The sequence below is a fragment of the Alligator sinensis genome, unplaced genomic scaffold (genome assembly GCF_000455745.1).
Source record: "Alligator sinensis unplaced genomic scaffold, ASM45574v1 scaffold465_2, whole genome shotgun sequence".
Classification (NCBI taxonomy): domain Eukaryota; kingdom Metazoa; phylum Chordata; order Crocodylia; family Alligatoridae; genus Alligator; species Alligator sinensis.
In genome coordinates this window covers 661729-673651 of record NW_005842468.1, presented here as the reverse complement: position 1 = coordinate 673651, position 11923 = coordinate 661729, and the positions used below count along the sequence as shown (strand labels likewise).

At 41.3% G+C, this 11923-nt stretch overlaps 1 protein-coding gene across 6 annotated transcripts in view; it reads right to left on the bottom strand.

Annotated features, from left to right (window-relative positions):
• CAPS2 (calcyphosine 2) overlaps positions 1-11923 on the bottom strand; it is a 59181-nt gene that overhangs the window by 12107 nt on the left and 35151 nt on the right. For 5 of the 6 annotated variants that reach the window (XM_025212514.1, XM_025212516.1, XM_006030856.3 and 2 more), the window contains 3 exons: positions 10654-10769; positions 1712-1840; positions 855-916 (listed from right to left, as the gene is read on the bottom strand). In XM_025212514.1, coding sequence (XP_025068299.1) covers positions 855-916; positions 1712-1840; positions 10654-10769 — 307 coding nt within the window. The remainder of the gene's footprint in view (positions 1-854; positions 917-1711; positions 1841-10653; positions 10770-11923) is intronic. The other variant, XM_025212515.1, reaches the window with a different exon arrangement.

The window sequence follows — 11923 nt, the reverse complement described above, 5'->3', positions numbered from 1 at the left end:
TGTATCCAGAGTCCCCACGAGATGGATGTGGAGTCCTCTTCGGCTTGGGAGGAAACCGCTCAAGCCTCTTATACGGCTAACAGGCCAATCGTTAGCCGCCACGTGGGAATAATTTAAAACTAGCCAATAGCGGGGAACGAATTTGCATACCGGTGGCGGGAACTCTTTTGCACCGTGCATTTCTCTCGCAACTTGAGCAATGCACTCTGCAAAAGAAGCTGCAGAAAGGCGGGAAACTCGTCCCTGCACCGGGGTTTTCCTCTGCAACAGGAAACTCTCCCGTGCAATGAAGCTGCAACTTGGCAGGGATAATTCTGGTGCCGAAGCACACACAAAATCATGCCTTTGGGTCATGACAAATACATTATAAAATACAGTACCAAGAAAATAATCTATATGCAGGACAGCATGGGAAAATATATTAAAATTCATAGAGCAAAGAATTTTTGTAGATGATATCTTTTATTAGACCAACTGCATGGTTGGGATAGACTTAGAGAAACTTTTGGGTGTCACAGTAAAATTCCATGTAATTACTTGAGGAGACAGGATAAAACATTTTTTTCATGTGTCATTACTGACAGCAACATTTTATAATTACATTTATAATTAATCTATGCTCCTCATGTGTCATCTTTTGTTAAACACTGAAAATTAACAGAGAAAACATATTTAAAGCACCATGCAATATACATATGTTGACGTTTGTTTGCTCTATGGAATTGCACATCCTGCTTTTATCTTTTTATTTCCTAAAAACATGATTTTTAAAACCTCACTACAACCTTTAGATTACTTACAAAGATAGTAACATTAACACTAAAATTAAATGGAAATATGGTAGGGGCACAAACCTTGAACAGTCCAGAAAACTTTGTTGACATCGGTCTCTTGCTTGCTTCCCACAGAAGTATCTCTAAAATTGATCAGTTAATAAATGATAAAATCACATTCTAGGTTATTGAAACAAAAGGTATATAGGAATACTTTACTGAACAGCAGATTGTATCTTAATATTCATAAGAGTATATTACCTTTAATAAGAGTATTACCTTTACTAATGAAGTGTTCTAGCTGTGATGGTCTAAGGAATGTGCGAGAAGCAAGGTGTTTTGGATAAAGTTTATTGGACCCACGATGTAGTTGGAGGAGTTGTTAGAAAAGATTTGGGGCACAAAATGATGAAGGACACTTTGTGCCCAAAAGTTTTTCTAATATCTCTCCCAACCAGAGGCATAGCTGGCTAGTATTGTACCCTAGGCCATGGTGGCCAGAAGCTTGCTGCTACTGGGGGAGCTATCACCTTTTTCTACTACTAACATGCATGTCAAGTAACCAAAAAACCCACCAATTTTCAGCAGCAAAAAATAGAAGTGACATCCTGTACTCCTACAACCATACAGCACCACCACTTCTCTGCTCTCCCTCCTGCTGGAGCCAGAGGCTGGAGCCACTGTAAGGAAGGTGCAGGGTATGCCTCCATGGGTTGGATGGGGTGGAATGGGAGGAGGTGTCCCCCTGTTTCATTCCAGCACCCTTCCCCACCAACCCCACTCACCCTAGGCAGTGCTCAAGTCTTGTTGCCTTACTTGCCCATTCATCACTGGTCCAATAAATATATTAGCCCTCAAAACTTTGCTTGCTAACTTTACTAGATATTGGCATACAAAATGTACTTGCATAATAGCAGAAGGAATAAGGAATCTCTTGCCTGTCAATTTTCTGTTGACAGCTTCTCCCCTCAATCTTTTCTGTCTGAGGAATTTGAAGACATCCCAGTTCTGTTGTTGGAGGCCCCAGGACAAAGCCCCGTACTTCAACTCTGGCCACCAGTGTAGTACTTCCAAAGCAACAGAAATACTCCAGAACCACATATTAGGGTTAGAGAAATATATGTGAGAAGCAAGGATGTTTGTGGATGATATATTTTATTGGACAAAATGTATGGCTGAGATAGACTTTAGCTTTTAAATGCAATGCATTTTTCTTCAGGTCATTAGGTTATTAGGAAAATAACTTGATATTCTATAAGTAGTCTTCAGGTTAACACATCTTTTCAGAAAGGATTCAATTTGTTATTAAACTTACCAGACCACTAGCATGTGCTAAATAAGGACACAAACCAATGACAGGAAGAAAATTATCAGGTAAAACATTTCTAGTTCTACCACACAATTTCTTTCCTCATGTCCATTACTAAAGTAGGCCTGGAAACAGCCTCCTGAGCCAACAATCATTAACTCAGAGAACACCCAAAATCACCCCTTGAAATCCTCATGTATAACTACACCCAACAATACTTAAAACACCAATTATACCCCAAAATACATGTCAAAAACAAAGAAGGAAGGCAATGCCAATGCCCTGCCAATGTAACAAACCTGAAATAGGGATGTAGAAATAAAGTAGTTGTATTATCAAAGCAGAGCAGTGGACAGAAGTAGAACTACTCAATCATTAAAGCAAGAACTTTGTCATGTAAAGAAATTACTTGGTAACAAACCAGCAATACTTTCCAACTCTGCAGACAGTAGAGGAACACAAACGTATCTTACAAACATTCCTCATACAAACCTCTTCACAGGGCCACTCATACCTTGCACATGGAGCCTTTATACTTCTCTGGTTTTCCAGATGCCTACCACACTGACTGACACCAAACTATCTTGCCTGAAGGGTTAAAAAGCACTAAACCCCAAGCATTTTGTACTGAATGAGATGGGGGGAAAAGAGTATACAAATGATGCATATATTTTGTGACTGACTTGGAGCTGCTTTGTATACATTTATGTACACTGGCCTGGTTACTGAGAGGTGGGGGGTTTTAATAATGTACTGTGTGCCTGCCTGGACTCAAGGATGCGTTTGTGAGCCACCTTAGCACATGCGCCCGGTGTTGGGCATTGTGTGGGGACATACGACCTCTGGAGGGGGCCTCGATCACCCCAGGGAAGCCCTAGAAACTCTCCTGCCATGACTTTGATCGAATCTTCAGTGGTGGGTTCCCCTTCTGAGGACTCTCCCAAGAGGGTCACGCCTCCTGGCAGGTATCCATGGGGCTACGCCTCCCATACACCCCTTCCATACGCCAGCCTCCAGGACGAGGTAAATAGTTTCCATGAGGTATACCCTCTGGTTGTGCCAGTCCTAGCTCTGCACGTTCCCTGTGCTCCCAGAACAGGTGATTCGCTCTGGCGTCTTGGTGTTTTCCTGTGGCCAGCTGGTCACCTGCCATGAGTCTAAGGCGGCTCTTGCCTCTCAGAGCAATGCCTGTACCCTGGCCACAGAAGAAGAAAAAAAAAAAAAAGAAAGGAAAATCCAAAGGGAATGCCAAAAAAAAGGAACACCAAAAAAAAAGAACCTGAGGGAATAAGCTAGCCTCCTCTCTTCCCTCAGCCCTCGTGCCTTGTGCTTGAGCCGTCCCTCAACATCGCTCTGGGTCCTCCCTCCTGCCGAGGACCTCTTTTCTTCTCTTTCTGCTGGCTCTTCAGCTGTATGCCGGTGCTGCCTGCGCTCAGCGTGGAGAGCGCCTCCCTTGCAGGCCATTTCCCCCGTTCCTGCCTCACCTCTGCTGGTGTCGGCTTTTATTCTGGCTGGGCAGTGTTCCCCGGTGACATCAGTCACCCAAGCCAGCCCCACCCAGAAGTAAGCGCAGCTTATAAACTGCGCAGGTGGCTCTTCCTGGCACAGCTCATCCCGCACCTCCCGGCCTGAAATTGGTAAGTTTGCCCTGGTTCCAGAGCTTTCTCTGTGAGGGTGGCTCACCCTCATCCCTTGTCCTACTACGGGGGGGGGGGGAGGAGGGGGGAAGTTCCCCATCCCCCAGTGGCCATCTCCCTGGGACATACTGGTTTATGTTACTGGGAGTTGGTCTGGGAGTAGGAGACTGCTCAAAAAAGCAATTCATCAGCTGGTATTCAGGAGATCTTAAGGGACAATCCCAGAACTGCTAGTTCTGGTGGGTCTACCTCTGTTTCCAGACAATCTAATAATGGTTCCAAGCAAGACCTGCCAAACTCAGAAGTATAAAAACTCTGGCAGGGTTTAAAGGCATGCGCTCCCAAGAAAGGGAGATTGGTTGTTCAGAGGAATCAAAATGATACAAAGGAACCAAGGGGAGCTGAACAGTTTTTCAGCAGTGAATGGTCAGACATCAGGCAAGTTAAGCATAGTTGCTTTTTTCAATATTTTGTTCTTTCTGCAAAGTAAACAAGCTTTATAAAAGTCTCCAGTGGGAAATAGGTCACATACTTCTGAAGAGAAAAACTGCAGAAGCATGAACTAAACCAGACCTGCAGAGTATTAAAGGATACAGTAGCCCAAGCACCAATCTAAGAGTGCAAGAATTACAAAATGTCCTCCTCTGTCTTGACTTACTGAGAGGGTGAGGTTGGAGAGACCACAAGAGGGGACAGAAGTGCATGATATCTGTCATATATTTAAGATCACCTTATGGTTTTAGGAATGGCAATGGATGTCACAACCTTCTAAAGGGATGTTAAGAACTGTAACAAAATGATGGGATAACTATTTTCCAGTAATTGTGGCAAGAACTTACTTTGAAAAGAAAGGTTTCTGGAGCTATAACATTTTTCACATGACAGCACCAGTGTAGTTCTTATGCATACAAAGGAAATAATTCCAAACCCTGTCTTTGGGAGGTAATGACAACTAAAAGGCCACCCACAGGCTTGTCTAATCTGTCATTCTGATTAAATTTGACACTTGACAATACTTATCTAATGTGCCTGCCTAAAGAACACAATTTTCTCTGGTGTTTGGTTCAGGACTCTAATCAGCCAACCTGGAGAAACTCTAATATAGTTGAGCTCATGAAAATTTGCTGGTTATTGCTTTTATCGCAGTAGCACACAGAGCTTGGCCTCCACCACTGTCTTTATAAAAACATAGGAGTTTTTTGGGTCCCAGATAAAATAACACTTTCTTCCTGAGTTCTGTCCAAAAAAAAGAGCAGTGATGGTGCATAGAAAAAACCTGCTAAACCACACTTCTCTTCCAATGCTTAGGCTGTTAACTGTAGGTCCTCTAGGTCCAGATGAAGGAGCCATCCCTATTTCATGAGTTCTAGTATTTTTTCCAGTTGCAACAAAGGTCTTTTGGACTACCACTAATCTATGCACTTTCTAGACCAGCAGAGGACTTTAGGCCTCCCCTTGCTTCAAAGCAGCAGATTCTTCTTTGTACAGGATGAAATTTCAACTGCCACAGAGCAGTCCTGACCTCTGGTTACAGTCTGTTTGAAAGGGATATAAGCCCTTACCTTTCAACCATAAGCCAACCCTGAATGGAAGGAATTTCTACAGTAAGCACTAAAACTGACCACTACATGACTTTCTGCATTTTCTTCTGAAATAACTGGTATTGGTTACTGTCTTAGCCATGACACTGGTTTTGATGGACCACTGCTTTGAACCTGTGAAATGGTATCTGTAAGTTTTTGTTCAGAAACGTTACCAGCAGGATTGCCAAAAAGAGTAAAAAATCTATTTACTCTGAGCTTTTAAATAAGTTTGTCTTCTAGTATTCTTCCCAACCTATGAAGCTTCCTTCTATGGTGAGCAGCAAGCATCTAGAACAAAAATCGAGTCAGAAGTTAGCAATACCACTAAAGGATGAGCCTGATGCAAGATACCAACAAACCTACCAAGTAGAGATAACTAGCTACTGATGACTACTGCCTGCCTGCAAATAACTGCTGAAATGAAGCTTTGGATCTTTCAGAACCTTTACAGCAGTAGTCTTATTATGGTCAATGTCAAGCTTGCTTTAGCCCCTGGGTAATTATGTTAAGTCTGTATATTCTGAAAAGCAGGTAAATATGACTTTTTTAGCAACTAGCCAGTATGAAAGAAACTCTTTTTCCTAGAATCTGTTGTTTGACTGATATGTTGTTCAAAAATGGGAATAAATGCATCCTGAACCTTACTTTGACCATTATCAGTCACTTCCCAGAACTATAGGTTCAGAGGCTTAGTGAAAAGGATACAAATACTCATTTTGTCTTTGTCATGATGAGGATCTTGTTGGTTTGGAAAGAAAATGAATCTGGGTTTCACTGAGAGCTCTAGCCTCAGATTTTTTCATCCTGTTTAAGAAAGTCTCCTGCTGTAGTCGGCCTTGGTGAGGCCGCAGCTGGAGTACTGCATCCAATTCTGGGCTCCACAATTCAAGATGGATGCAGAGAAGCTTGAGAGAGTCCAGAGGGGAGCTGTGGCATGATCAGAGGGCAAGAGAACAGGCCTTATGAAGAGAAGCTGAGAGCCATGGGACTCTTCAGCCTAGAAGAGCTCAGGCCTGGTAGCAGCCTATAAGGACATAAGGGGTGTGCATCAGGATCTGGGGGAATGCCTGTTCATCAGGGCTCCCCAAGGGATGACAAGGACCAACGGTCACAAACTCCTCCAAGACCATTTTAGGCTGGACATAAGGAAAAACTTCTTTACTGTCCAAGCCCTCAAGGCCTGGCATAGACTCCCTCCTCCAGAGGTGCTGCAAGCACCTACTCTGGACTCTTTTAAGAAAAGTTTGGACGCTTATCTTGCTGGGATCCTTTGAACCTAGCTGACTTCCTGCCCCTGGGGCAGAGGGCTGGACTCTATGGTCTTCTGAGGTCCGAGGGTCCTAATGTCTATGAAATCTATGAAGTCCAACCCATGTTTTGCTAGACACTGATGTATCGCTATACTGTTTTTGACAGTGAGGGTTGGGGTTTCTCTGCTACTTCAGCTACTAACTTCTCAGGTGCTCCCCCAAATAGAAAATTACTTGTAAATTTGTGTATAAAAACAGATACCATATTCAAGTCCGTTCAGATTATTCAGAGTCAAAACTCAACAGCAACATAGCCATTACATGTGCAGCTTGTCCCTGGAATGAATGGCCATTAACTGGAATTATCTATTAGCAGAGGCGAAAGGATTTAAACACAAGGGTTTTTTTATATTGCTTGCTTATTTTTGCCTTATAATAGGAACACTTACTTTTTCCTCCTGGCAACCTGGAGTGTTAAGAATTTAAGATTTGCCACTGTACAGGCTGTGAAAGATTCTCCTCTCCATGGAAATCCTCTCCATAGAGTTCCTGTTTTAGCCTGTCCTACTAGAGTCTTGATATAAGGCAAGTGTCAGGGGCCTAGCATGCTTGTCTCTCAAAGTCCATGGTCTAGAAGAACATGATCAGGAGCTTGTAGCTAAAGAGCAAAGCCATCCTCTCAAGCATGTACTGTTGGATGCCCCATGGTTACTGATCTGTGGGAGAAGACTGTCCTCTCCAGCCCGTACCCCAGCTCAGTTGGTGGCAAGAGATCACAGCTTGCTCTGAGGTTCCTGAAAAGCTGCCTACACCACTCTTGGATTCAGCTCAACGCTTGCCGAGGTACTATGCCACAGAAACCAGCACGTTGGAGGAAGGTAATTTCTCATCTCAGGAGATGGACAGGAGCTACAATTGGAAATGAAGTCTTCACTAAAATGGGGGGAAAAAGTTATATGACAAAATGGTTGAGAGAATCTGAACCACCAATCTTCTGCTGTGAGAAACACAAAATCTAGCATCCTGAGCTGAAGGGAGGGCTTGCTGCTGAAGGATCCAGTAGTGACACTGGAGCCACTACAACTTCCAAATAGAAGGCAATACCAATTAGTGACGAATGAGGAGAGAAGCTGTACAGCAGAACAAACATATTCCTCAAATGCAATGAATTACATGAATTAGCAAAAATTAAGCTCTTTTGTCTTCCACCTTGTGAAAACTTTGGCACAGAGGGAAATGTCGCTCTAAATACCGTACCAATATATACTTCAGTACATTGCAATATACATCTGGAATTTACAGTTCTATAGACCCAAATTTCACTATGGCACCTTTATAGTGTAAAGGGGCCTTACACTACGGGGCAATGTAAATTTAAAAAGGGCCTTCTATATGCATGCACTTCCACAGGCAAAATTTGTAACAACAATCAATAGCTATTTTAATAAAAGTAGTCTTTAAATAGTGAAGGAATGGTTTTAATTGCCGCATCTTATTGCTGCTCTAGGACAAAAAAAAAATCAAAGTTTGGAACACTTTCCATAGGTTAATGTGGACTTTACACCATAATTTGACTCAGCAAACTACAATTCCAATTTTATTAACTGAATTTAGGGTGTACTTTCAGGCAACACACTCATAGAATTATGATCTTGCAATTGAAATATTATTTGTGGCAGAACTGTACTGCCAGTGAAATACAGAACCCCAAAAGACAGCATTAAGTTTACTGGTGCAGACAGTTAGCTGAGAGTCTAATTTAGAAAATAAAGTTGCTTCTATGGTTCACTGAACCATGACAAAATAGTGAGTTTTTAAAAGTTCTGTTCTTATGGTGTATAGAACAAGCTCATTTATCAAGGTCTGTTTCAAAAAGTAACTGTAGGAATTCCCCTTCCAGAGGGATTCTCTGCTGCAGAAAAGTGATCTCCCTCCAAGCTGCAATATATTTCAAAGGTTATCTACACAGGGCACAAGGGAGAGCAGAAATATTTATAAAAGAGAAGGGCCTCACATCCCTAGGCCCTTATCCTGGGAACAGGAGAGTGCTGCTTCAAAGAAACCCAAGTTGTAGGAGAGGAAGAAGATCTGTACATACAGTCCCTCCCAGACTAAAACTAGATGTCATATTTCTCCTGGGAGAAAGCCTTTTGCCCTGGGATCCTCTTGATGCAAAAGTGCTTATGAAGTACTTATGAAACATGCAAGATAAATGTCTGCTAACACCTTCCCTCCCTGCCTCCCTCCTTCCTGGACAACCAGGGATCATTTGAGTTTCCCGAGACAAAACCTTTTAATCCTGGAATCCTACAGACATACAAGCCCAGTGTGCCACTTGAAGTACCTCAGAAGTACCCAACTGTCTGGAGACAACTGCAGCTAATTTGAGCTAATTACCATTCAAGCTGCAGGGGTAGATGACTGTGCTGCACCTTTTTTGATGTGAGTCAAAGCCTGGGACATCATCTGTTTTTACCCTCGGTGTGTAAAGGGGCTGTGCCACTCTTCTGTCTGAGATTTTGGATCAATCAGAACTGATTGATGTTTTTAGCCTCAGTGATGCAACCAGGTCTTATATTCCTAGTGAAATATATTTTGTCTGCCTATATCTCTCATTATTAAAAAGTTACAAGTTGATTTAAATTACCCTCCTAGTCAGAAATGTCACTTGCTGCTCATTGGACTCACTGCTAAATCAGTGATTTAGTGGTAAAAGACATGATATCCTTAGCAGTCCTTTCCTACATTCAACTGTGCTGGTAAGGTTACTGAAGAGGAAAATTCAGCCACAATAGTCAAAACCTTTATTCATCTTTACCAGTGAGAAAAGGACTAAGGATAACAAGGTTTAGCAAGGGATTACATGATTATATTCTCAAGTATTCTAACAGAGGTGGAAATAGTAATTCATCTAAAGGAAATACCATGAGTATACCTAGGCCTTTGAAAAGAGGGAGCACAGATGGTGTGGAACATCACATATACTACAACACACATTTTTCTCCAGTTAAAGAGAAACTAGTGGCTTTTACCAATATACTAGGAGGACTTGAACTATATTATTCAGTTTAAGATCAAAGGAGAAAAATATAACTATTGGAATGAGCTCCAATTTCCTAGATTATATATAAAGTTAAAAAAAACTAAAACAAGTTAGGCAAAAAAAGTCAAAATAGTAAAAAAAAATTGTCGCATTAGTCTTATAGCCATTATAGTTAAATGTACATCTCTTATTTATAAAACAAAATCTACTCTTCCTGAAAGCACCTCCACTACACTGTCAGTCATTTCTACACCTGAGTTAAAGTTACTAACTCAAACTAAAAACAAGGCTGTAAAATAGAGGAGACATTGATGGAAATGGCTAACAGACAGCAAAATTACAGAAAAAAGGATAGTTTGAGTAGTGGAACACCAAGACCATTAAAAAGGAGAGGCAGTCATTAACACCTGCTGAGAGATCAGTAGGATTCAGGGAGAAGATAATAAGCCATACATGAATTCACCATTGGAGCACTGCCTGAATAGAAATGCCACTGACCCTTCCAGGCAGTTGGTTTTAAAGTTTGGGTGGGGCACGAATCAAAGGGGGAGGTAAAACTGCATCACTGCACCCCTCCACCCCACCTCAAATTCCACCTCTGGGAATTGCATCTATTATATCTTTTTCCTTCTCTTCTGCTTCCAATTCTGGGGTATCTTTTCTTCTAGACAGAAAACAGGATGACTATTCTTTCAAATGAACTAACTAAAATCTGCTCACGTCAGAAAGGTGGTTAAGATTTATACTCAGGCACAGTCTCTATAAATTCATGTTTTGTTAGGAACAAAATGAACTGAAGAAAGTGTTCAGGAACATAATTAATTCTTTTATTTTAACAATGATCCTTTGTATCCCAATAAACTGTCAAAACATTTATTTTGATAGTTCCATACGACAGCACTTCAGCACTATTCACTGTATTTGTTTTTCCTAACAACAGCCTAAACATACACTTTTAGCAATGTAAGCAGTATGCATTATGTAAAACTTGTATACAATTTCTTAATTTAGGATCATAATTTCAAGGAAGGAAAAGTAATGTGGAAAGCTGTGCTTACTTCAAAAAATTCACAGATGTTTCATCAATATTAGTGACACGAAGGGTAAGCACTGGGTTTTGTTTCATACTTTCCGGAAGGCTGTGATCAAGGCTCCAAAAAGTCAGGTTAGCACCCTGTAGATAATAGCACACAAATGATTTAAAAGTAGGTCATCTATTCTCTAAAGTGAACTCTTCACCTTCAGGAAGTGAAAAGTTCTTCATCAAAAACTAGAATTATTCAAAATTTTAATGGGAAAAATTATACATTATTTTAGAGTACAGTTACAACATGGCACATGTTTTGTAGTTCACTATTGTAATGCAAGACCAAGATAAAAAGTTTTAATCTAAAAATTAAAGGATTAGCATGTCAAATTCTAGGTTGGCACCTGCACATCTAAAAACAAATGAATTCTTATCATGACTTGCATGTCTGCTATACACTTAATGAGATGCAACTCACAAATCATTTGGACATCCTCGGGGCCAGATTCTACACCTCTCAGGAAGTGTAGTTCTGAAAAGATAGCATGGCATAGAGAGACAGAAGTGGATTTCTGCTATGAATTTGACATTTTTTTCAGGGCAACTGAGAGCAGTTTTAGAACTGGGTATACTTTAAGAAAGGCCTTGACAGAACTGCCCATCAGCTATCCTGCAGCCCACAACAGCTATAACCCTATTAGCAGACAGGTATCTCTTATTGAATTTATAGCAATCATAGCAATGGAAGCACAATCTTGACTGGGATCTCTAGGCACACACAATAATATCTTCTAATGGTGGTGGCCATCCTTTCTGGCAGGCATTACACAAATTAGCCCCTCCCTGGGAGCCACTCCAATCCTTTTCCACTGCCCAATCTGCTGCTCTGCTTCATGCTTCCTGTCCTGTGCTCTTCTGCCTGATCTTCTGCTCTGCTTTATGCTTCCCAGCCTATCTTCTACTGCACTGCTTGTCCTCTCCCCAATCTGCCATATGCATCACACACAGGCTGCCCATACCAATACCCATGCCACCTCTGTCCTACAATCATTAAGATAAGTGAATGAAAAAGTCTCATAACAATTATCTGAAATCCTTATCACTGTTAGCAAAAAAGAATCAGTACAATGTTGAACTGGTTAATTCAGTTTCTTCTAGGACACTGTGATGTAACACAGATACTGACAAACCCAGGATTCCTATGCTTATGCAAGAACAAAAATTTAAACTGAAGTTGGTCAAATGGACCACACATCTGTTTTGAAAATGTTTTGGTTTTTTGTTGGGTTTTTTTTTTTTTT